The sequence below is a fragment of the Phascolarctos cinereus genome, unplaced genomic scaffold (assembly GCF_003287225.1).
Source record: "Phascolarctos cinereus isolate Bilbo 61053 unplaced genomic scaffold, phaCin_HiC Scaffold_4;HRSCAF=312, whole genome shotgun sequence".
In the NCBI taxonomy this organism is placed as follows: Eukaryota; Metazoa; Chordata; class Mammalia; order Diprotodontia; family Phascolarctidae; genus Phascolarctos; species Phascolarctos cinereus.
In genome coordinates, this window is record NW_027555847.1 from 652,221,459 (window position 1) to 652,248,803 (window position 27,345).

Below are 27,345 nucleotides of genomic sequence, written 5' to 3' on the forward strand. Positions count from 1 at the left end.
CATTCACTTAGTTTTTATAGTGTAAGTATCTGGAGGTGAGGAGAGTGGGTCCAATGGAAAAATCACTACTGCCTTATTAACCTTGTCCTTCTCTAGACTGAATTGGTCTTCTTCTTCTGGATTCCTGGTGGGGAAAGATCCTTTGGTAAGAATCACTCTTTGTGGGTGGACTTTCTTGTCAGGTAGAAGTCTGTTTGCAAAGCTATGCCGTGACCAGACCAAAAAGGATGCGAAATTAACAATGGGCTGGGGTGCAGGTAGGATTTGGTGTGAGTTTGGAGGAATCTTGGCAACTTTTGTTTATCTTCTGAGCAAAATAGTCTGAAAAAGAGCTTGTGTCCGTGACGGGTATACTGTCTAGTCCTTGAAGCCTACCATAGTAGTTCAGAGTTCATTGTTACTTGGTTGGGTTTGAGGGGTAGGATTTAAAGAGGATTTGAAAGAAATCTACTACTCACGACTACTTGGTGAATGTGTTTGTGGATCTTTTCAAGTAAGATAATTTTTTTGGCTATATAGTAGGGTTCAGTGACTTGCCTAGGGTCACACAGCTAGTAAGTGTTATGTATCTGAGGCCACATTTGAATTCGGGTCCTCCTGAATCCAGGGCCAGTGCTCTATCCCCTGTGCCACCCAGCTGCCCCCTGTGGATCTTCTCAGACAGTAAACAGCAAATGTACTCAGCTGGGGTTAATTAGCAGCTAGCTTTCTGACTCTCCAGCCATTCTCTGTCTCTACTTCCTAATACATGTCGTCCCCCCCCCAGCCTTTTTTGACTGCAAGTGAGAAATTTGAAAACAAGGAGTTGGTATGGAGAAGTGTCTGTTAGAAATAGATGGGATTTTGGAGGGAAATTAAAAAATGATGCCTCACAGATTCCCTTAAATTAGTCACAAGTCAGTTCTCATGTGATTCTTGAAAGCTATTTTCCTTTGAGACCAAGAGTCTGAATCCTCCCTCTTGATTGTTTTAAGATATCAGCAGGGTAATATAGAACACATGGAAATCAGTTTGCAGGAAAAATGGTATTTTGAATGAAGGTGCCATCAGGTTGAGGTTCAATATGCCTGGTCTTCATTTTAACAAAAACATATTAAGCATCTACTGTGTGCAGAGCTTTTTTGGGTACTAGGGCAAATACAAAGACCCTGCCCTCTTGGAGCTTACAGTCTAGTAGGGAGATAAGACACAAGCACAATTACCTCTGCTGTAAAATGATAATAAATAATTTGAAAGGTACAGAGTATATTATTAGGTGCAAGTAAGAAAAGAGCTTTACCAACCAGGTGGATCATGAGAGTGTTCCTGAAGAAAATGACATTTGGATGTTCTTTAGATATAGCTATAGCTGATTTGCAAAGTACTTTTCAGATATCTCATTTGGTCCTCACAACAACCCTGAGAGGTTGGTGCTGTTATCCCCATTTTACAGATGAGGAAACTGAGGGTAAGTGATTTGCCTGGGGTCACACAGCTTTTAATTGTGTGAATCAGGATTTGATCTTTAGCATGCCTGACTCTGGGTCTTTAAAGAATATATAGGAATGTAAACAGACAAAGGGGTAAGAGGGAAGATGTTCCAGGCACAAGGGTGCATTAGTGTAGAGGCAGGAAAATTGTTCAGGTGAAAGAATCGTGTACTTGGGATGAAATATAGAGGGGCCTAATAGGGGAGTCTGGAAAGGTAAGCTGGTACCACATTATTTAGCCTTGAATGCCAGAGAACGGAATCTGAACTTAGGTATACAGCCCAAACCACTGAAGATGTTTGGGCAGAGAAGTGATGGGACTTGGAGAAATTATTCTAGCAAAAGGATGAGGAATGGTTTGGAGGGAAGAGAAAAGGAAAGTGGAAATGCCTGTTATATTATCCTAATGATCCATGACAGTAGAAAGGAATGTTGACTAGGGTGGAGGTGGGGGGAGTGGCAGTGAGGACAGAAGAGGAGCCGGGATGCAAGAGACATTGAAGAGGTGTTCTGGAGCTAATCGTGAGAAGAACCACACATAGCACCAAGTTCTCGAACATGGCAGACTAAGCAGTTTGTTGTTGCGTTTCGGGAAGCTGATTCAGAAACTGTCCAGTGTTGCAGGCCTGCTGCGGGAGTGTTCCCAGCATTCCCAGCAGCTGTGGGATATGATTATAGTTTGGAATTGGAAGGGACCATCTAGTCTAGTCCAAACTCCTCACAGATGAGACTGAATCCCACAGAAGGTGCCGAAACTCACCCAGGTAATTAATAGAAGAGCTAGAAATGGAACCCAAAGCCTTCTGACCCAAATCTAGCCCTTCTTCCACTGAGCTCAGAAACTCAGAACCTTGACTAAGCAAAGAAGCACTGGCTGGCTGTAAGAAAATATTAGGACTTATTATGAAGAGGTTGTGGGACAGGATGAGACAGGCCTTTGCGATATAGCTACAAAACTTGACCTGAGGCTTAAATTAAATGGGACTTGGTAGGAGCTTACCCCGGGCTGGAAGTTCTGGGTCAAAGTCAGGGCCACACAGCTAGTGAGTGTTATGTTTCTAAGGCCGGATTTGAACTCAAGTCCTCCTGACTCCATGGCTGGTGCTCTCTCCACTTCACCACCTAGCTGCCCCTTTTTTTTTTTTAATGAGGCAATTGGCTACCTAGCTGCCCAATTATACTTTTTTTTTTGCTATTCCCCACCTACATGTTTGGCTCTCCCTTTACATGTCTTCTCTTGTCATTCATGTTTCTCCTGCTAAATTCTCTCCTATGCTCCTACAGACGATGTAGTTCAATAGAAAAGAGACAGTACTTGGAGTCAGGAGACTTGGATTTGTGTTCCAGCTCTGACCCTTACTAGCTATGTGACTTTACCTCAATGAATCTGTTTCCTCATTTATAAAATAATCATATCCTGCCTGTGTCACAGAACTGTCATGAGGGGAGTAAACAGTGAGCTCTAGAAATCTGAGCTATTTCTTGATAATGCCAGTTTTCCAAATGTTTTATAATATGGCCACTGTAGGAACAGAACTCTGTGTTATGATCAGAGGCAAGTTCGTAGATGGGTTTGGCTCAGTATGAGGAAGAATTTTCCAGCACTCAGCAAGTCTATGTGAAATGGGCTGCCTGAGCGAATGCTGACCCTCCACAACTAATAGAGACAGGATCACAGAACAAGAGCTGGGGGGACTTCAGACCATCTTATCTGAACCCTTCATTTCACAACTGAGAAAACCAAGACCCATAGAAGTTGGGACTTGCCGAAGGTCATAGGTCAAACAGAGATCAGGTAGCCATTTGTTGTGTAGGAAGTATAGGACTGGAATTGGATGACCTCTGAGCTCCCCTTCGAACTAAGGAATGTTGTCCTCCAGACGTGCAGGCTGGGACTTAGCTGCTTCCTCTGCAGGGTTGTATACGTCTCTCAAACCAAAAAAAAGGAGTTTTTGAATTGGCAGACAAGGAAAAGCCCAGCTGAGGGTAAAGCTGCTGCAGAAAGTGAGCTGAAGAGGTCGAAAGACTCTTCCATCTTTCTCATCTGTTAAATGAGAGGGTGGAAATACAATTTAAAGGTCCATTTTAGCTGTGTGATTCCAAGATCCTATGTTCAGTTTAGACCCTTAGATGCTGCACTTTAAAAGTGATATTGACAAATTGGATTACCTCTAGAGGGAGATAACCCAAATGAGTAGGGGGCCAGAGGCCATGTCACCTACTGACTGAGATAGGATAATTCTCTACAAGTGTCTGAGGGTAGGGGCTGTTGTGGGGAGGAGAGTAAGCTTATTCTGTGTAGCTACTGAAGACGGAGCTAGGATTTATGGGAGAAAATTATTGGTAGGAAATTTTCAGCTTGGAATAAGGAAGGCATTTCTAATCATGGAAACTATCCCACAACAACAGAATAGGCTGCCTTAGCTATTAAACTCATTGGAAATGTTTATTCAGAAAAGTCAATGTGTCAGCAGGGATCTTTATGTAAGGATTAGTGGGCCCCATTTCTATTTGAGTTTGACATCACTGTTCTAGCTAAGATTATGGGTTGCAGAGAAAGTGCCTACTTGCATTTGGTAGAATTTCCTCAACAAGGGGGTTCCACTATATACCAATGGAATAACAAGCTCAGTTCCTATCCCTATCCTTTTCCACAAAGGAAACAATTGGTATTGAAGATAATCATCAAACCATTCCTTTGGGTTTTCTTCTTCAAACCAAAAAATTCTTACACTTAGACCATATTTGCGTTTTTTTGCCCTCACTTCCTTTACCTTGTCATCCTTTTGTTTGTTTTTGAATTTTATTTTATCTAGTTCCAACAGTTTTCCTGGCAGTCCCAAGAGGCATGAAGCACTTGTCATATCAGTTGTGTCCAACTCTTCATGACTCTATTTTTATGGGGTTTTCTTGGCAAAGATACTAGAGTGGTTTGCCATTTCCCTCTCCACAGTCCTCATTTGACAGCTGAGAAAACTGAGGCAAACAGTGTCTGAGGCTGGATTTGAACTCAGGTTCCCCTGACTCTAGCCTAGTACTCTATCCACTGAACCACCTAGCTTCCCTAAATGAAGCACTACATATATTGTATCATCTCACTTCAGTTTTTAATCTAGCCAAAAGTGAGCAGTGGGATGAAAACTGGTCAGCATCATTCATTCATCATCATTCATAGCCACTTTAGGAACTGAGGATAGAGCTGGAAGAAAAGATCATCTAATCCAAGGTTCTAAAGCTGGGGCCTATGAATTTTTTAAAAAATATTTTGATAACTGCATTTCAATATAATTTATTTCCTTTATAATGCTATGCATTTTATGCACTCAAAAACATTATTGTGAAAAGGGTACCATAGGTTTCACCAGATTACCAAAGGGATCCATGATACCAAAAAAAAAAAATTAAGAACTTCTGACCTAGTCCAATCCTTTTGACTTTACAGATGAAGAAACTGAGGCCCAGAGAAGTGACTTGCCCAATAAAGTTGAAAGCTAGAAAACAGAACAACGATTTGTCTTCTGGCTACAAATTTAGAGTTCTTTCCTATGCCTCCGTGTCTCAAAACTGGAATAGATCAATTGCATCTTTTGGTGCCCAACTAATGGCCAATGGCACCATTCCAAGTCTGTGCTACTTTGTTACAAACTTGATTCACAGACTTTGTAGGGTAGTAAATTCAAGTTGCTGGCTAAAGTGAGGGGCTGAGATTACTCCGGCAAGTTTGGTCCTATTGTAAGACAAAATTGATTCCATTAGTTTCTCTGGCTGGTCAAAGAGGGGTGCTTTTTCTTTTTTGGCTTTTTGGTAAGACAATCCAGGTTAAGTGACTTGCCCAGGGTCATATAACTAGTAAGTGTCAAGTGTCTGAGACTGGATTTGAACTCAGGTCATCCTGACTCCAAAGCCATAGCTCTATCCACTTCGCCACCTAGCTGTCCCAAGAGAGGTGATCTTGCCAAAGATCAAACAGTTCATGGCCGCAAAGTTTGTATCTGAATGTTGGTCTCTGAGTTCAATCCAGAGCTCTTTGCACCAATGAGTCCTAAAATAAAATGGGTAGAAAGAACCTTGGACTTCAGATCAAGAGATCTGAGTTCAAGTGTTGGTTTTGACACATGAGCTGTTTGACATTTAGCAAATAACTGTAAAATGGGGGAAATAACACTTGCACTGCCAACCCCATAGTGTGTCATAAGGGAAGTGCTTTGCCAGACTAAAAATGTTACAGAAATGCTAAGTTCCTTTCCCAACCCTCAACATGCACTGAGCTTCACCCTAATCTGAGTAATATGGGGGTTCTCATTTGTTGCCTTTTTCAATGCAACCAGTTTGATTAATGATTAACAAAGCCATATGTTTAGTTCCATGTTATTCAACATGTTATCCAATTTATAGTGGCCAATAAATAGCTAGCACTGTGCTAAGCACTTTATAAATATCCCATTTGGTCCTCCCAATGACCCCAGGAGTTAGGTGCTATTATCCCCATTTCACAGATGGGGAAACTGAGGCACAGAGAAGTTAAGTGACTTGCCCACAGAATTAGTAGGTATCTGAGGCCACATTTGAACTCGAGTCCTCCTGATTCCAAGCCAAGCATTCTATCCACTGCTTAATTAGCTGCCTCAAAAATTAGAGGAGCAACAGTCCTGCTCTATTAGATTCAGCTCAGACCCACAGATTTCAGGAAGGATATTAGCAAACTAAGGCATGTTCAGAAGATGATGACCACTATGCTTAGAGATGAAGTTATACTAGGACCAGTTTAAAGAACTGAAGATGGCGAGCAAAGAGAAAACTTAGGTGGAGGAAATGGTGAGGTATGATGCTATCTTCCAAGCATATGAAGGAATGTAATGTGGGAAGTCAGACTTGTTCTGCTTAGACTCAAGGCACAACTAGGAGAAATGGGGTGGACACTACATTTTGGCTCAAGGTAATGAAGTTTTCAATCAGTCAAAGCTGGAAGAAACCTTACAGCTCATCTAGTCCAGTTGTACAGAAAATGAAATACAGGTGATATGACTTGTCTGAGGTTATGTGGTTAATAGCAAGTGGAAGCATCAGGACTGAACCCAGCTTACTTGACCTTTAGTCCATTTCTTTTTCCATACTGCTATACATACCTAAAGCAAATACCATAGGGCAAATTTCTTTAAAAGTAGAGTTGGAAGGGACCTCAAAAATCACCTGGTGCAACCACTGACACAACTCAGAAAGGAGCTCAACCCTTTTGGAAGATGCCCCACTAGGGAGAAACTGAGAAACCCTCTTCTTCTCCCTTGTCCAAGGTAAGTTTAGCTCCTACACAAAGCAGACAAACGAAGAGGAAGCAACAAGACCCATTGAGCTTTATTAAGGTGATTTTGCCTTGAAATTTCCTGAATGGAGATAAGAAAACTGTGGCTGAAGCTGTAGTCAGGCTGAGCCAACATAAAATCAACTGGTGCATAAACTTGGGGATCTTTTTGTTTCCTGCCTGTTTGGAAAGGTCTTGGGGAAGCAGGGACTGGAATAGAAAGGGCTGAGCTACCATCCTCTTCCACTATACTGCTGGGAGAGATCCCAATCCAGAATTCATTCTGCCCCACACAAAACCTATGAGCACAGTGGGACAAAACTAGTGAGAGAGAAAGAGAAAGCTGCCATCCTCCCAGTGTATATCTGTACATATCCCAGGGTGGAAAGGATGTGCCTAAAAGCAGATCAACCTGGAGTCCTTTTGTGTGGGGAGGCAGGGAGTGATCAGGGTACATATTCAAGGAAAGGGTCCTGTGCCCAGGGAAGAAAGATGCCAGCTGGTCTGAACAGGGGGTTTCTGCCCACAGCTGAGAGGTCTCTCCCTTCACCCACACCGTTAGCTCTTGCAACCTCCAAGGGGGGAGAAGCAAGGCTGGGAGAAGGAGATGGCTTGTGCCCAGGATCCCTACTGCTTGTTCAGTTCCTGTGCTCGGCGGGTGGCAGCTTCCACAGCATTCATCGCAGCAGCCCGTAGTCCACCCTGCTCCAAGGCATGCAGTCCATAGATGGTGGTTCCCCCAGGGGTGCACACTTCGGATCGAAGCTGGGCAGGGTGCTGTCCACTTTGTAAAAGCAATTTGGCTGCCCCCTATAAGGAGAGGCCCTGGTTAGAGTAACGTGACAGGGAGATCCTGATTTGCCAATCCCACTGGCAAAGTGATAAGCTCCAGTGGTGGGGAACCTGTGGCCTTCTAGGTTTTCAGCCTTTTGACCAAGTCCAACTTTTACAGAACAAATCCTTTTATTAAGAGATCTATTCTGTGAAATTTGGATGCAGTCAGAGAACCACACTTGGGGACCTAGAGGGCCATGTGTGGCCTCAAGGCCACAGGTTCCCACTCCTGAGCTAGCTACTGTCTTCCTCAATCTCTGCTGACTTTTGCAATTATACCCTACTTACCATTTTCAATTCATTGTAATTAAATACATTTACTGAGTTCCTAGGATGTGTAAGGAAGGTACCATGTTGTATACCAAGACTCTTCTTTCTGTCCAAACCCAGCTTCCTCTCTACCCTTTCCTTCTCCAATATTATCATCCTGCCCATCTCCACTTGTCTGTAGCTGGGACAAGGGGAATATCACTCTTCTTAGGGCTTTAAGCCTCACCCTTTTGGTTATTCCTCCCCTTTTTTTATTTCTAACTTTGGTAAGGACAAGTTCTACGGTGGGGACTTTTGGGCATGAAGAAAGGGTATAGGTTAAGAACTGGACAAGCTGCTAGAACAAACTCACCAGAAGTGTTTGGGCAGCAATTTGGTGAGCCAGGCCACTTGGCATTCCCAATTTGATGGCACCTTCTGCCAGAGCCTCAGAGAACATGCAAACCTGTAGGGACATGACAGGAACAGATGATTATATAAACCAAGCACTTCAAAGACTTCAAATAAGACCCAACACAGAAGAAGTTTAAGATCCTACAGCTCATAGCGAGCCATCTGCCCACCAAGGCCCCCACATGACAAAGGCCATCCCATTCATCAGATCAGGGGATTTAGAGATATAAGGGACACCTTACGGATCACTTAATATCAGCCCCTCATGTTACAAGAGGAAGAACTAAGGCCCAGGGAGTTAATTTGTTTTTCCCTTTTTTCTGTATCCTTAGAACTTAGCACAGTACCCGGCACACAGAATATGTTTAATGAATGTTTGATTAAACATAATCATAACTGTCCAAGTCAATTCAGCAAGCATTTATTAAATGCCAACTATGTGCCAGGCACTAGGGATCCAAATAAAACAGTCTCTTAAAGCCAGGATGCCTTCATTTCCACTACTCCGTGTTATTTTGGTCAATAAGATTCAGATCCTCATCACAAGCTAAGTAAGAAGCTTAGAATTTTTGGAAAGAGAGCGACTTCAAAGTGGTACATAATGCCAGCAAGCCCCCAAAGATAATCAGGAATCAACTCAGTCACATGGACACATGGAAGAATGAGGCACAGTTCAATGGGCAGTCTGTGCAAAAAAGTGGGCCCTACATGATGGAAGGGGACTATATTCCATTATAAACAGAAGTAAAGCCCTGTCTGTGGTCCAGACCCAGAATATTAGATCCTGGTGCTGGAAGGCACAGTGGTTCGTGGGTCCTGTGATCTACAGCACTCACATAGGCGACGCCACTGCCACTCAGGCCTGTGTGGATGTTGATGTAGGCCTCTGGTACCTCCTCACACAGACCACAGACAGATAAGAGGTTTTGCAGGTATTCAGTTTCACACTTCTCAGCATGGCGGCCTCGAGCCATTACCACTGCACCCTCCTGGACTCTGCAAGGTAGATTAGGCATGATCCGGAGCACCCTTGATTTAGGGGGAAGCAGCTGCAAAGAAAAGGTATGGATCACTGGAAGAACTTTCAGACTCTGAGTCATAAAAAAAACCAAACCTTCTAGTTAGAAGTGACCACAGAGATCACATACTCAATCGAACTGATACTTGACAAAGAATACCCTCTACCCTCTTTCCTAATCAGTCATCTAGTCATCTGCCTAAAGACCTACAGTGAGGAGGCAAGCAATACTTTCCAAGATAGCCCATTCCACTGCTGGATAGCCATGGTGTATTTCAAGGTGTATTTCAAGATGACTCATGACAGACATAAAGTAGGTGCTTCAATTCAACATAACCGAAATGTTTACAGAAAGGTACTATTCTATGTAGCTTCTTCATCTGGAATGCCACACATTAAGCACCAAACTAGATATAACTTTCCTTTTTCTGCCTACCAAGGTGAGGCACATGAATTACAATTAACTTTCCATCTTTCCAGGCTATAAATTCTACTGCAGTCAGTTACTCGAGGCCTTGCTATGGTATACAGTGTGGTAAGTGATTCTCCCTTTTCTCTCCTCTGGTCTGGATGCCTCACAGTCTAATGACTGAGTTAACTTGAGCTTCTACTGTAAACGGGCAAGTCAGGAGGTAGAAACAGAGAGGGAGTAAGGAAAGATTTGGATCCAACTGTCAGCAGCCAGACACAAACAGTGGAAATTATAGGGGGAAAGAGCCTATCTCAGAGCTAAAGCCATTTCTAGAAACTAAGGACAAGCCAAAGCATATGGCTGTGCTCTTCATGTTGAAAAGCTGGGGAGAAAGGGGGGAAAAAGGCTCAGAACGCTTACCTTCTCCAGGGTGTGCAGAGAGACACCAGCAGCCACTGAGACAAGGACATGTTTCCTGGTGACAGCAGGAGAAACCTCAGCCAGTACAATAGGCAGGATGTGGGGCTTGGTGGCAAAAAAAACTATGTTGCAGTTCTGAAGTACTTCGGTGTTGGAATGAGTTGTCCTACAGCCCAAATTCTGTGCCAAAGATGAAAACCGGCTGACATTTTATACAGTGCCTTTAGGTTTGAAAAGTGCTTTATATATAGTAGGTACTTACTAAATACTTATTTGATCTCATATGAACTTGGCAACAATCCATGGGTATTATTATTCCCATTTTACAGATGAGGAAATTGAAACTGAGAGAGATTAGGTAATTTGGTTATGGTAACACGGTGTTAATGGTGAGTGAATCCAGGCCTTCCTGACCCTACATCCAGAACTCTATCCACTATACAACACTGCCTTGCTAAAAACAAACAAACAAGGTAACAGAGCAGAGGTCCCTGATTGGTCAACTTCAACTGGTTGATTATGGCGTAAGATTCAATTCACAGACTCTTAGGTCTTCCCAGGGGGTTGAGAGTGGCAAGGGGGTATTTCTGTGCCACTCCTTCCTTGAATGAGAGCTATGATGAAAGTTCCCAGCTGCCTCCTGCCCCCAATAAGATAGGAAATACCTTCAATGACCCGATATCTCTGACATGACCATCAGTAACAAATTTCTCCCACTCACAGACCTGACCCAATTTTCCATTATAAGGCTTCACATAAAGAAGAGGAAAAAATATAGATGAAAATCAAAATCCCCAGGGAGCCTATGTTTCTGCTTAGGAATGGGCTACAATGAGCTCATTTGGGAACCTGGACCACAGAAATCAAATGTAGCCAATCCCCTACTATTCCATCAACTTTCGCCAGGGACCTTAACTCACCTGAAAGTGCCACAGGTTCTTGTCTGATGGAGCACTCGCCATTACGTTGTTAGCTTCCACTTTTCCTGGAGAAAGAGTAAATGACAGAGAATAAAGCAGTGAGGTAGGGTAGGCGCTGCTGGGGGTCTCTGAAGCATTACTGAGATTCTATCTTAGACTGGTGAGATCAAATGAGCTCTAGACTAGAAGTTAGAAGACTTAAATTTTAGTTCAGGCTTTGCCAAGTAACTGTCTGTAACTCAAGGCAAGCTTCTTTCTCTTGCTTGACCAGTGTCCTTCTATTCAAAATGAGGGAGTTGGGGAAAGCCGTGTGAATAGTGGAGAAAGTGTAGAGCCCAGGAGGCCTGGGTTTGAGTTCCACCTCTGACACTTGCCAGCCACGTGACCGAGAACAAGTTACTAAACCTATCTTAAGTGTCCTCATTTGTAAAAATGGGTATACTTGGTGCACTTGTCCTCACAAAAAGAGACAATGGATGTTTAAAAAAAAAGACTAAAATGAAGGAAATGAAGCAATCTCTACCTTTTAACATACCATCTAGCTCTAAAAATCATGTGGTTTTGTCAAATGGGCCTAGGGTGAGGCTGCTAAAAGCACTGGCTGAGAATCAAGAAAATTTACTAGGTTATGACTGATAAATCCCTGCCACCAAGTCTGTTTCCTCTGGTCATGGGGATAACATTCAGTTTCTTCCTAGGATTGCTGGGAGGAATTATTAAGCCCTGAAAACCTTTACCAAATGTAAAGTATTCTTAAAATGCTAAATAATCAACATTTTTTGGTCCTCTCACAAGCCCCAAGCTGGCCATAAATAATATATTTTTACCTTTTTTCCATTTTTAAAAACTCTGAACTTAATACCAAATAAAATAAAAATTTCCATACATATTATAGAACAGGATAGGATTACACATAAGACTGCACCTCTATTGTGTAGAGCTTGCTTTTATTTATAAGTACGTAATAAATTCAACATGTAACTTCCAAAGCTTGTCTGTAATTCCTTCTTGCCTTTTTTTCTCATTTTTTTGAGGTGAAAGGAAGACTTTCTCTGTAGCTCACCTCTCTCTCCCAGCTTGCCCATCCTTAACCATATTACCTTTCAACCTCTATGCTGATCAAGAATTTGAGTGTTACCTTCACACATTACAGATAGTAATAGTGGCTAGAATACTGGGTTTGAAGTCAGGAAGGCCAGGATTCAAACTGCCTCTGTCATTTACTGACTGGGTGACACTGGCAAATTTACTTCTCCGAGCCTCAGGCAATTCTCTCTCTCTCTCTCTATCTCTCTCTTTTTTTTTTTTTTTTGCTTTTTTTGGCTAGGCAATGGGGTTAAGTGACTTGTCTAGGGTCACAAAGCTAGTAAGTGTCAAGGGTCTGAATCCAAATTTGAACTCAGGCCCTCCTGACTCCAAGGCTGAAATTCTATCCACTACCCCACCTAGCTGCCCCCCAGGCAATTCTCTAAGACCTATGAAACTCCAGGTCCTTGCCACAGAGACATATTAAGGTAGGAAAAACAGCATAAAGAAGTGAATGGACTCACTAAGGCAGTAACTTCTATTGATTGTGCTGGGAATTTGGGAACATTCCATTTCATTTATACACAGGTGTTGAGATATTCCAAGTTGAAGTTCATGTCAGTAGCAATTTCCATATTAAGCCCAACCCAAGAGAGGAAGAACTCAACTATACACCTTTGAGTTTAAATTCATATATGCTACCATAATAACCTCCCTGTGGCAAGGACGGCTGAGTTAAACTTAACCAGCTTTTTAAGAACTGCTGTGTCCAAAACTGAAGTTATCTTTTCCCCAAATTTGTTCCTTCTGACTTCACTATCTCAGTAACACCACCATTCACTCTATTATCCCATATTCATCACCTTGGGGTTCTTTTGCCCTCAATCCTCATAGCAGCTGCTACCAGATCCTATCAATTCCTTCTCTGCAACCTCTCATGCATCTGCCTTTCTGTATTCCTACTGCTACCAGCATAATACAGTCTTCATGTACCACCTGCTTGGACCACTGCAATAACCTCTTTTTCAAAAAAATTTTAATTTTTATTCTGAACTTATCAAACCCTAAATAAAATGCACATTTCCATATATATATAGAGATATAAAGATATATATCTCTATATATATAGATATAGATATATCTATATCTATATCTATATATAGTAGAACAAAAGAAGATTATATATGAAGCTGTGTGTCTCTGTTATGTAGAGCCTGCTTTCTGAGTATACAATAATATCAACATGTAACTTTCAGAGCTGTCCTCAGCTTATCTTGTATTCCCTCTGTTTTCTTCTCTTTTGCTGGAGGAGAAGGGTAGAAGCCTTATCCTTAACCTTATTCTCTCTCCCTTCTCTCCTTATTAAAAAAGAAGGGAAAGAAGGAATCAAGGAAGGAAGGAAGGAAGAAAGGAAAAAAGAAAACCCTTGGAACAAATATAGTAAAGTAAAACAAATTCCCACACTAGCCATGTCCAAAAATGTATGTCTCATTTTTCATTCTGAGACCATTACCTCTCTGTCAGGAGTTCGGTAGCATGCTTCTTTACTGGTCCTCTGGAGTTATGGTTGGCCATTCCTCCAGTCATAGTTCTCAAATCCTTCAAAGTTGTTTTTCTTCTTTCAATTTACTGTTTTCTAATTAACAAAAATCTATTTTCTCTCCCTCTTCTACCATTAGAAAAACAAAACAAATATGCATAATCAAGCAAAACAAATTCTTATACTGGCCATGTCCAAAAAATATGTCTTCATCTATGGCCTGAGACCACTGTATCTGTCAGGAGGTGGGTAGCATGTTTAATTATGCGTCTTCTGGAATACTGGCTGGTCAATGGGTTGATCAGAGTTCTTAAAGTCTTTTAAGCTGGTTTGTTTCTACAATGTTGTTGTTACTGCATAAATTATATTCCTGGTTCTGCTCACTTTATTCTGCATTCGTTCACATAAGTCTTCCCAAGTTTTATAATAGCCTCAACAGATCTTCCCATTTCCATTCTCTTGCCCCTCCAATCCATTCTTTATACTATTTCCAGAATAATCTTTTTTTAATCTATAAATCTGGTTATATTTCTCCTCAGCTCAAAATCTTTTGATATTAACTTTTGTAATAGAACTTCATATAACACTTTGAAAAGTGCATTAAATGGATCCTAAGTTTCTTACCTATTATAATTCAAATAATGTAAGAATCTGTTGACCAAAGACTCCTTAGAAGGATGTTAATTCCAAAGGAACATTAATTAGGATTTGTGTTCAGCTAAAATACTTCTGTTGATAAATGACGGGTGCTGGCTGCCTGTGTTCCTACATCCAGTAACCAGCTATATAAATTCACAACACAGTCTCTTACAGGAAAACTGCCTCTAAAGAAGTGACCATGCCCTCTTGGGCCTTGGACAATGGAGGTTCCAAGAGTCTATTCCAGATGCCAAATTCAAAGTGTACTCATAGTCAATATTATAAACCAAAGGTTGCTCACCTGAGGTCTGTGAACTTGTTTTTTAAAAAAATATTTTGATAACCTTATAGCTGAATATAACTGGTTTCCTTTGTAATTTTGTGTGTTTTGTCTTATTCATTTAAAAATATTCTGAAAAGCAGTTTATAGATAGGGCTTCACCAGACTGCCGAAGAACTCCGAGACCCAAAAAAGGATAAATAAGAACCCCTGTTCTAAACCCTCACAAAGTGCCACCTGCTGGTCAATAAAGAAATCTGTTTTTGTTAGCATATTTGTTGAGAGTTTTTTCTTTTTTCCAATGGGGGAAGGGGAAGATAAGAGAAAGAAAAAAGTTAATAATTGAAAAGTTAAAATTTAAGTATACATTTAGAAAAAGAAAAAGAAAAATACCACTTGCTGGTGCAATTTATCTTTAAAAAACATACTTTGGCTTGGGAAGTCCATTTTATCCCCATTTTACAGATAAAAGAGCTGGAACACAGACTTGCCTGGGGCCAATCATGACAGAGTATTTCAACCTCTACAATTTGACATTTTCCCTTGTTTCTCCATTAAAAAAAAAAAAGAAAGAGAACTGAAAAGTACCCTAAGTGGCTTAGAAGAGGGACCTTGCACCTTTATATTTGAACCATCCCTGTGATTTCACTGGGGGAAGGAACTTCCTGTGTGGAAATTCCTGACCTAGATCAAAACCTGTTCCTACACTTAAAAGTCTTAGTTGCTTGAAACACTGAGAGGTTAAGTGAATTGCCTAGAGTCACAAGGCTAGAATGTATCTGAGTAAGACAGGAACCCAGGTCTTCCTGAACCTGAGGCCAACTCTCTTTCCATTATACCACTCTGCCTTTATTAAAAAAAAAATGTGGCTACTGAAACTATTTGCTGTTATTTAACTGTTTTTTTTCCTGTCTCCCTTAGGAGATTTTTAAGATTCCTAAACGGAAGAACACTATCTTATATGTCTTAGTATCCTCCACCAAACCTGATTCTGTGTCTTGACTGTACACAGTACATGCTTAGTACTAGAAACCATACGTGCCACATAACAATGGCTAAGGTAAGCAGTCTAGTATAGTGGGAAAAGTCCTGAATTTGGTGTGTTTGAAGCCTGACTGAAACATACTAGCTTTGTGACCATGAGCAAGTCACTTCTCTTTGGGTCCCTGTTATCTCATATGTAAAATACGGGTTATTATGAGCAAAGCACTTTTAGGAACCTTAAACCATTGCACAAATATTAAATTATTACAAATATTCATGAGTTTGATTCAAGCCAGTTTAACATTGCTACTTCTTTACAGTATGTTCAAATGCTGTAAGTAAAAGGAGTCTAAAATCTGAGACAATGTCATAGATGGAAACAGCATTAGTGGTCTTAGAAATCACAAGACTTGGGTTTGAATCCCAGCTCTGCTACTATCTACACCTAAAATGGGCAAGTCATGTGATCTGTCAAATGTAAAAAAGGAGATACCATTTGCATGCACTTCAAAGACATATGCAAGGACTGGAAATCATTTTGGAAGTCCTAAAGCACTTAAAAAATGTGAATTCTTAATGTTACTGTGATTTAACTTTTTTGTTTAGATGTTGTCTCCCCAAGGAGACTATAAGCTAGCTCCTAAAGAATATGGAAAAGTAATTCCTATGCTTTAATTTCTTCAACAGCTGGCATGATACCTTGCCCATAATTCTTTTTGTTTAAGTTTTTATTAATGTTGTTTTTTATATCACTAAGGATATCAGCAAGCATCCTTTCCCCTCCCCATCACAGAAAGCCATTCCATATGACAAACATTTTCTTTAGAGAGAAAAAAAAAAGTCAGCACAACTGACTGATACATTGAAAAAGTCTGAAAACATGTGCAATGTGTAACACCTGGGGGCCTCCCAACACTCTTCTGATCTCTCTTCATGCGAGTCCTAATTGAGCTTTATAATTGTGTTACATCTGCTTTTGATTTTTTGGTGCAGCTATTCTTTCATTTACATTGTTCTAGTCATTGTGTACACTGTGTTCTTGACTCTTCAAGAGTTCATGTAGCTGTATCTTTCCATGATTCTTTATATTCAAACACATCATTTCCGACAGTGTAGTGATACTCCATTACATTCACGTGCCACAATTTGTTTAGCCATTCCCCAATTGCTGGGCATCTACTTTGTTTCCAATTCTCAGTTATCACAGAAAGTTCTACCATAAATGTTTTGGAGTACATGGGGACTTTTTTTTCTTATTGATGGCTTCCTTGGGCAATAAATATTTCTCTTTTTTTTTATTCTTTTCTTTTTTTTTTTTTAGGCAATTGGCATTAAGTGACTTGCCCAGGCTCACACAGCTAGTAGCTGTCAAGTGTTTGGTCTGAGGCCGCATTTGAACTCAGGTCCTCCTGACTTCAGGGCCAGTGCTTTATCCACTGCACCACCTAGCTGCCCCTTTTTTCTTTTTTGGCTAGGCAATGGGGTTAAGTGACTTGCCCAGAGTCACACAGCTAGTGAGTGTTTTTTTGTGTCTGAGGCCACATCTGAAGGTTCTTCTGAATCCAGGGCCAGTGCTCTATGCACTGCACCACCTAGCTGCCCCTGCAATAAATATTTCTTGAAGAGATTCAGTTTCCTGTACAATCCTCTTTTTTCTGTTTTACTATGTATATGGAAAACTTTATAACATCATCATAATAAAAATATATGATTCAAGCTAGTTTAATACTATTTTATTTTTAAACTGGATCTCCCTATCTTGCCCAGGCTGTGAGGGCAGGGGCCACTCACGGGGCTAATCCCTTACTGATCAGCATGGGAGCTCTCACCTGTTCCATTTTGAACACAGGCCAGTTTGCCCCTCCTGAGGCATTCTAGTGGCTGCCCTTCTCCTGGGGGCTTGCTAAATTGATGCTGAAGTTGAATTATAGTATGAATACCTAATTGGTGTAGCTCACTTCACCTCAACTCTCTCAAGCTCAAGAGATCTACCAATCTCAGCTTCCCCAAGAGCTGAGATTACAGGTATGTACCACCACACCCTGCTACTTATTCCTTTTTTTTTTTAGGCAATTGGGGTTAAATGACTTGCCCAGAGTCACACAGCTAGTAAGTGTCAAGTATTTGGTCTGAGGCTGCATTTGAATTCAGGTCTTCCTGAATCCAGAGCCGGTGCTCTATCCACTGCTGCCACCTAGTTGCCCCTACCTATTCTTTATAGTGTATAAAAATGCTTTTAATAACAAACTAAAAGACTGAGAAGCAATGTGGTACAAAAAAGCACTAAATTTGAAACTGTGTAGTGGAAAAAATGATGGGTTTGAAGTCAGAGGATTTGGGTCTGAATCCCAACTCTTATACTTACCAAAAAAAAAATTATCTTGGGCAAATAACTTAACCTTTCTTGATCTCAATCTCTTCCTCTGTAAAAAGAGGGCAATGAAATAGATTGACTCAAAGGTCCCTTCCAGCTCTAAAACTATGATCCTATGACCTCAGGCTTTGCTACTAACTAGCCATGCCACCAATTCGGAGCCTTAGCCTTCTTATTTTAAAAATGGGAATGATACTTGTACTATTTATCTTACAGGTACACTGTAAACTATAGTGTGCCACCAAAACGTGAGCTTAATTAATGTTGTTAATATTACTCAGATGCCTCTCTAGCACCTACCTCCCAGGATTATTGTGAGGATATAAGGAAAGATCTATAAAGCACTTAGTCATAGAATGCCTTATTTGGTTACCAATGTTTTCCTATGGGCAGCTAGGCGGTGCAGCGGATAGTGTTGGGCCTGGAGTCAGAAAGACTCATCTTCTTGGATTCAAATCTGGCCTCAGACACTTTGTGTGATCCTGAGCAAGTCACTTAACCCTGTTTTCTTCAGTTCCTCATTTATAAAATGAGCAGGAGAAGGAAATGATAAACCACTCCAGTATCTTTGCCAAGAAAACCCCAAATGGGGTCACAAAGACTTGCACGTGACTAAACAACAATCTTCCCATATGTGAGTCTAGACTGAAAGTTCCTTCAGGGCAAGAGCCACGTTTTTGTATTTGTATGTGTATAATCTACAGCACTGTTTATGAGGATCATGTCTACACATAACAAATATTTACCAGAGCACTCCTTTAAAAAAACCACGTAAATCCTTTCCATCCAGCATGTCTGAGGGTGGGACTTCATCCTTACAGTCACAAAACTCATTTCACAGACAAACTGTACTCAGCCAAGTTCCCAAGTCCTACAGTTCCCCCTTCTACAAGAAACCTTTCCTGGTCTTCCTAGCTGTGAGTACCTTCTCTGACAAAATCACCTCGTATCTATTTTGTACATAGTTTCCATGTACCTATGTATGTACATGTCATCAGAAGCTCCTTGAGAGCAGGGTCTGTTTCACTTTTGTTTTTGAATCTCAGGAGCCTAGCATCAGTGTCTGACTTAATAGGTTAGCCACCTAATAGCCCCTGGTGACTGACTGATAAGAGCAGACCAGCCTCAGATAAAATAGTAGTGAATTGGCTCATAGAAACCAAGAGAAATTCTAGAATCCCACTGCCAAATACAGTACTGCCAACAGAGTTCAGATTTCTTTTTTACCTCTGCCAGACAGGTAACGGTCATCTGATCCCAATACTAAAGGCTGAGAAATGAAAGGACTCTATTCCAATTTTCCCCTGCCCTTTTTTCCTGTTGAAGACACCGCCCTGCCAAACCCAGCCTGGGATTACTCTTGCCACGTGCTGCCTTCAGTCTCTTATTCACATCTGCTGAACAAAGCTGGAGAAAATCACAAAACCACACTGCTACATAACCTCAACTGGGCCTTTCCTGCTGCCAGGCAATTCTTTTATACCTTCCTAATTAACTCACTATCTCACCAATCAGGACAGCTTTTCCATGGATCTCCTTCTCCTACACTCTCAGCTGAGAACCTTACCTCACATTTCACTGAAAAAAATGACAACTCTCTCTTCTCTCGTTCCTCATCTCATATCACTCAGATGCCTTCTGCCACTGTCTTCTTCACCTTATTTCATATAAGGTAGCCCATCTCCTTGCCAAGGCAAACCCCTCTACATACAAAAATGATCCCATTCCACCCCATCTTCTCCATCAGACTGCCCTCTCTATTATCCCTACACTCTCACTTCTCTTCATTTTCTCCCTGTCCATCGGCTTCTTCCTCATTGACTCTAAACGTGCGCAGGTCTCCTGCATCATCAAAACGCTCACTTAATCAGCCCATCCCTGCTAGCTACTGTCCTGTACCTCTCCTTTTTTCATGGCTAAAATCCTTATGAAAGCCTTCTACAATAGGTGCCTCCTCTTCCTTTTCTTACTTTCTCTTAACTTTCTGTAGTGTGGCTTCCAATCTCATCATTCAACCAAAACTGCTCTTCCCAAAATTACTAATGATCTCTTAATTGCTCAAACCTCATCCTTCTTGAGCTCTCTGCAATCTATTAATCATCCTCTTTTCCTCGATATTCTCTTCTCTCTAGGTTTTAGTGACACTATTCTATCCTACTACCTAGTGGACTGCTCCTTTTCAATCTTCATTGCTGGGTCCTTATCCAAGCCAAGCTAAACACAAGACTCTGTCTCAGGCCCTTTTCTCTTCTCCCTTTATGTTATTTCACTTGGTCATCTTATCAGTTCCCATGGTTTCAATGGTTATCCTGTGAAGATGACTCTTGGATCTACCTGTCAGCTCTAATCTCTCTCCAATCTCTACTCTCAAATCTCCAATTACTTATTAAATATCTCAAACTGACTGCCCCATAGACATTTTCAACTCAACAAATCCAAGACAACTCATCTTTCCACTCAAATCCTTCCCTCTTCTTAACTTCCCAACTATTGTCGATGTTATCATCATCATCCTTCCAGTCACACAGACTTGCACCCTAGGTGTCAATTCTCAATCTTCCTCACATCCAATCTGTTGCCAAGCCTGTCATTTCTACTTTCTAACATCTCTTGCATATGCTGCCTTCTCTTCTCCACTCTGGTGCAGGCCCTCATCACCTCAAACCTAGACTGTTTCCAAAGCCTACCACTGGTTGACCAACAACAACAAAAACAGAATGGCACAGAATGAGAAGGTGCTAATGCACTGTGAATTTCCTTGCTGGAAGACATGCCAATATTGGTTAGATCATTTATGGATTAAAGTATGGGATTATTACTTCTTACACACAGCATGTTTATTGGCCTAAGTACCATGGTGTATAGATTTCTGGACCTAGAGTCAGGAAAATGTGTTAAAAACCTGCTGGCTCTGCAAACCTGGACAAGTCAAATAATCTGTTTCCTCATTTGTAAAATGAAGATAATAATATCCCTTACATCATAGATCTGTGAAAGAATTACATAAGAGTATGAATGTATGGGTGTATGTATGTATGTGGTTTATATCACTGCTACGTAAAGTACAAAGCACTTTTATATAATATAATATATAATGTAAGTAAAGCTCTTTGCCTTAAAGTCTTATGTAAATATTAGCTATTTTTTATTATCTAAGTAAACATCCTTCAGTACCATCTTTTAGATTACACCTAAATACACGTGTGTATATATACGATTCAAACATATATGTGTATGCAAAAAAAAAAAGAGCACCTACTGGTTGGTCTCACAGCCTGTCTCTTCCCATTCCAATCTATCCTCCACTGAGCCATCAAATTGACCTTCCTAATCTATTCAGTTAACTCCAGTTGCTCCCTGTTACCTCCAGGATCAAACAATTATCAATATAAAATCTTTTGTTTGGCTTTCAAAGCCCTTTCTAACTCAGCCCCTTTGTACTTTTCTATTCTTATTACAGCTTACTCCTTGTCATGTAATTTCCAATCTAGGGACACTGCTCTTCTTGCAGTTCTACAATAAGACACCCCCATTTCCCAGTTCCAAGCATTCTTACTGGCAGTCTCCCATGCATGGAATTCTGTCCCTCCTCATTTCTACCTCCTAGCTTCCCTGGTTTTCTGCAAGTCTCAGTTAAAGTCCTGCCTTCTGCAAGCAACCTTTCTCAGTCCTTCTTAATCTTAGTGCATTTTCTCCAAGACTACCTGCAATTTATCCAGCACATGTCTTGTTTGTACACAGTTGTTTGCATGTTGTCTCCCTCATACTGTGAGCTCCTTGAGAGCACAGACTGTTTTCTGCCTTTCTTTGTGCCTCTAAGCACTTAGCACATTGCCAAGAATATAGTGCCTGGCTTAAGTGATGCTAGCTGACTGACTACCCAAAGATGACTTCGGGCAAAAGTTAGGGGAATCTAAAACAAGGAAAAGCTATCTTAAAACACAGCCTTAGCTGATATTCCAGAATTGAGCAACTAAGTCACTATCCAATTCCTCCTGGATCATTTCTCTCACTCTATGAGTAAAAAAAAAAAAAGGCACCTCTTCTGTTCCAATTATGTCTTTTTCACAAAGGTGCTGCTAATGTGCCAATCACTTCAATTGGGTAGGTAAAGAAGAGAATGTCCCTGCTTGGGTCAATAACCAATTCAGGATAGGTGGTGAGGTGGAGAGAATGCCAGGCCTACAGTTAGGAAGAACTGAGTTCAAATCCTGCCCCAGATACTTATTAGCTGTGTAACCCCAAGCAAGTTACTTGACCTGCATTTGTCTCAGTGTCTGCATCTGAAAAATGGGGATAATAATAGTCTCCTATGTTCCAGCATTATTGTGAGGATCAAATGAGATAATAATTGTAAAGCATTTAGCACAGTGCCTGGTACACAGTAAGTGCCATATAAATGTGTTATTAACAAATCACTTCTCCTTGGGGAAGAAAAAGATGTATGTAAACAAGAGCTATTTTTTGATAACTCTTTTAATTCATTTTCTTAACAAAAGCCCTCTTATTCTTTTGTTCTGACCTATTACCCACCTTTCCAAAGAAAAAGCTTTTCCCAGAAGTCTGGAAATATTTAGAGAAATATTATTTCTCAATATTCCTAGAGAAACTAAAAAAGCACTTTTTAATATTCTTCCAAACTGTACATACTGTTCTTATCTTTTATGTGCTGGAACTTGGTGATGAGAATCTTTGTGTAATCTTCATTTTTATATAAACTAGATATCTTAGAAATCAAAGAAACAGAGCTACACAGTTGTGTAAATAAAGACCCTCTGGCTAGCAAGGAAAGGATGGGCCTGATCCTATCTTGAAGGAGGCCTCCACTATCATAGAGATTTCCTGCCCCACACCAGGATATTTTGATGGCTAACCTCAGAGAAATGCATTATCCTATTGGAACAAACCTACCTTTGCAACTGCTAAAATCCCAAAGTTAACAAGTTCTATCCCCAAGGGTTAACACATTCTTCCCCAAATCACCCGACATCCTGTCCCTATTAATCAACTTACCAAATAAGGAAAGGAGTTGAGCATCCTCACCACTTAGACACCTGGTAATGTCACCCCTAAACCTATGTAAAATAACAACTGCAACTAACATTTATATAGTGCTTAGTATGTGCCAGGCACTGTGCTAAAGCAATAATTGTCTCACTTGATTCTCAAAACAACCCTGGGAGGTAAGTGCTATCATTATTCCCATTTTCAGATGAGGAAACTGAGGCAAGCAGAGGTTAAGTGACTTGCCCAGCATCACACAACTAGTATGAGTCTGAGGTGGAATTTGAATTCGGGTCTTCCTGACTCCAAGCCTGGTACTCTATCCCCTGTACTACCTAACTGCCCCCATACCAAACTATTTTCTATCTCCCTTTGTTGGGCAGGTTGCTATCCAACTTGCAAATGTGCATTAGCTGATATTAATTAAATTCTTGTTATTCTAGCCTTGCCTCTTGATTTCTTGATCTCCAGTCAAACTGTTCAAGGTGAGAAGAGTTACTCTTCAGAAGGACCTAAGACCTCTGGTAGTGTCATAGAAAGAATGCTCGATTTAGAATCAGAAGAACTAGATTTGAATTCTGGCACTGCCACATACTAGCTGAATGATCTTGGGCAAGTTTCTCTTGAGTCTCAGTGTCCTCATTCATAAAATGAATCTAATGGCTTTTTCTCAATCCTCCTTCTCAACCTCTCTGCATCCTTTGACACTGTTGATTATTCTCTCCTTGATATTCTTTCTCTCTAAGTTTTCAGGACCCCACTTTCTCTTTGTTCTCTTCCTACCTATCTGACACTGCTCCTTCTCAATTTCCTCTGCCACTCAGGACCTACCCACTAACTGTAGGTGTCCCACAGGGTTGTATCCTGGGCTCTCTTCTATTCTTCTATACTACTTGACTTGGTAATCTCATCAGTTTAGATTTAATTATCATCTCTGCTGATAATTTTCAAATCTACCTATCCTGCCTAAACCTCTCTGCTGACTTCCAACTGCCTTTCTGACACCTCAAGCTGGATGTCTAGTAGACATCTGAAACTCCAATGTCCAAAACTGAACTCATTATCTTTCCCTCTGAACACTACCCCCATCCTCCATTACTGTAGAGGGCAACACCCTCCCCTTACAGTACCTCAGGCTCACAAGTCATCCTTGATTTCTCCTTATCTCTCACCCAATCCTTTCATAACAATCTGTTGCCAAGGCCTAATGATTCAACTTTGCTATATCTCTGAACTATGTTCCCTTCTCTCCCCTGACACTGCCACCACTCAGGTGGAGGCCTTTATATCACTATGCGCTATTACAATAGTCTGCTGGTAGGCTTGCCTGGCTCATGTTTCTCCCCTCTCCAACCCATCCTCCATTTAACCATCAAAACGATTTTCCTAAATAAAAGGTCTGACCATTTCACCTCTCTAACCCTCAATCCTCCAACTCAATAAGCTGTGGCTCCCTATTGCCTCCAGGATCAAATATAAAATCCTCTGGCATTCAAAGCCCTTCATAACATAGCCTCCTCTTACTTACTTTTCCAGTCTTCTTAGACCTTACTCTCTGACATGTACTCTTCAATCTAGTAACAATGGCCCCTTTGCTGTTCCATGAATAAAACACTCCCATCTGTCAGTTCAGAGCATTTTCTCTGGCTGTCCCTCATGCTTGGAATGCTCTCTTTTCATCTCCACCTACTATGTTCCCTGGCTTCAAGTCCCAAGTAAAATCCTACATGAAGTCTTTCCCAACCCCTCTTAATTCTAGTGCCTTCTTTCTGTTAATCGTGTCTTATTTATCTTATATATAGTTTATTGGTACATATTTGTTTGCTTGCTGTCTTCCCCATTAGATTGTGAGTTCCTTGAGGGCAGGGACTGTCTTGTATCCCCAGCACAGTAACTGGAACGTAGCAGGCACTTGATATTTATTGAGCGATTTTTAAAGTCTATTCCAGCTCTAAATCATATGATCCTAAACTCAGAAGGGTCAGGACTGAAAGGCAATCAGAAGAAAGAAGGACCAGGCTTATCTGCTTGGTACCAAAGTGCTTCATAACTAGGAGCTATGGAAGGAGACAAGATAGATTTCAATATGACATAAGGAAAAATTTCATAGGAGTGATATTTATCCCTATAAGGCAGCTAGATAGTGAAACCGATAGATTGCAGTACCCAAAGTCAGGAAGACCTGAGTTCAAATCCTGCCCCAGACACTTACTAGCTGTGTGACACTGGGCAAGTCACTTAATTTCAATCTGCCTCAGTTTTTTCATCTATTAAAAGGAGATAACAGTAGCACTTACCTCTCAGGGTTGTGAGGATAAAATGAAATATTTGTAAAGTGCTTTGTAAACCTTAAAGCACAGCATAAATGCTAGTCGTTATTATTTATCCCTATTAAATTTTATCTTACTAGTTCAATGGGTCAAATCTAAGCAGATGAAATTTAAAATGTAAAATCTTACATTTGTGTTTAAAAAATAAACTTCTCAAATATAAGATGGGGAACGCCTAGACAGCAGCTCATCTATAAAAGATCTGGGGGATTCCGTGGTATGCAAGTGGAAGAATGTGATATTACAATTGCCACAGGCTCAGTTGTCATCTTTATGCAGAGGATTCAGAACTCTTTGTATCTAGTCCTAGTCTCTCTCCTGACCTCAATTACACTGCCCCCCCCAAACCTGTGTTGCCAATTGCCTGTTAATCACCTTCACCTAGATATTATATCGGCATTTCAAACTCAGCAAGTATAAAATTTAGGTCCCCTCTTCAAACTTTCCCTATTTCTGTTAAAAGCACCACAAGCTTCCAGTCACCCAGGCTTCCAGCCTCAGAGTAGTCTTTAACTCTTTATTCATATCATTTAACTCTTATTCATTTCCCCCATTCCAATTTCCAATTAGTCTCTAAGTCTCATGGATTCTACCTCCACAATATCTTTAACGTGTGTCCCCTTCTCTTTAAACAAACACACGACCACTACTACCTCTCTTCACAACCTCATTTCCTCTGGCCTGAACTATTACAATAGCTCCCTAATTGGTGTGCCTCCAAGATCTCCCCCCAACCTATCCTCCACAAAGCTGACAAATCAACATTCCTAAAACACAGGCATCACTATATATCATTTCCCCATTCAAAAATCTTCAGAGGCTCCCTGTTACTTCTAGGACAAAATACAAATTCCTTAGGCTGGTTATTTAAGGTCCTCCACAATTTAACTCCAACCTATTTTCCAGTTTTACTTCGTACTGTCTGCCTTTACGCTCCAGCTAAACAACCACTACTAACGGGACATTCCCTTTCCCAGCTCTACGTCTTTGCGTAGCTCCTCCTTACTTCAGCCTCTCAGAATCTCTAGCTTCCTCGAGGATCTGCTCAGATTACACCTTCTTCTCCACCCCTCCACTTCATTTGTTAGCGCTCTTTCCCTCCTCAAATTTTCTTATTTGTTGATCTGCATACATCTTGTGTTCCTCCAGTAGAGTGAAACCTGCTTGAGAGCTGGGATTATTTCACAGTGTTCTTTGCCAAAGTGGGAGGGATTCCACAACGGGAAGGCAGTGTGATGTCAGGCTGCAGAGTGGGCTCGGGAAGCGACAGTCCTAAGAGAAGATAAGCGGCCTTGGGAAGCACTGGGGATCCCCCACGCTAGAGGAAGTGCGAAGTCTGGTCGGACTGTTCGCCTAGAGTCTGGACGGGCGAGCTCCCCCGGGACGAGAAAGAGGGGTGCGGTGTGACGTGTGACGGGGAGTGGGGGAAGGGAAGTATCGGCGAATCTCCATCTCTGCCCCGCCCCCGCCCCCGGCCCCGGCCCGGCGACCACTACCTGACACGATGATGCCCATCGCGATAGCTTCGGCCATGCGGCCTGCACCCACGAAGCCGATCTGCATCGGGGAATCCGGTGTCCAGGGTAACTGGGACGACAACATCGTTACCGGGGGCGGGATGGTCGTAGACGATGAAAACGTGGAAGACGAAGTTAGATACGGGGTCGACGACGACAACTTTGTTGACGAGGCCGCCGTGGCGGTAGCTACAGCCGCGGCCGCTGCAGCTGCTGTGGCGGCCCCAGCCATCTATCTCAGGTGCCACTTCAGCCCCGCAACATCAGCCCCGCCAGAGCCCGCCCCGGCTACGTCCCCAACCGCCGCCAACCGCCGCCAACCGCCTCGCCCTCCCCGCCTCTCGTGCCCTCCGATTGGTCCCTCCGGTCCCCGCCGCCGTTGCCGATTGGCTGGCTAGCTCTCCGCTCCTCGGCGTCGCACCTCTTCCCTTTTCTTCTTCGCACTTTGCCTTGGAGGGCCCCACCCCCCGGGGCCCGAGGATTGGTTAATATGGTCTCATCCTTTTTGCTGATTGGTAGATTCTGTCGTGTATTCGTTATCCTTCCGCCTCGTTGGTACTTTATACGTTCTCACTTTGTACATTGATTTTGTCTAGTACGTCTTTCCTACCGTCGT

The 27,345-nt window shown here is 41.6% G+C and overlaps 1 protein-coding gene across 1 annotated transcript; it reads right to left on the minus strand.

Moving 5' to 3' along the window:
* Window positions 1-6,799: 6,799 nt before the first annotated feature.
* PYCR3 (pyrroline-5-carboxylate reductase 3) lies at window positions 6,800-27,040 on the minus strand. The gene is made up of 6 exons (XM_020995113.2): window positions 26,709-27,040; window positions 11,036-11,100; window positions 10,116-10,295; window positions 9,102-9,314; window positions 8,225-8,317; window positions 6,800-7,578 (listed from the first exon to the last, which is right to left on the minus strand). The coding sequence occupies exons 1-6, from the start codon at window positions 26,959-26,961 to the stop codon at window positions 7,396-7,398; spliced, it is 987 nt and encodes a 328-aa protein (XP_020850772.1). The 5' UTR covers window positions 26,962-27,040; the 3' UTR covers window positions 6,800-7,395.
* Window positions 27,041-27,345: the final 305 nt, after the last annotated feature.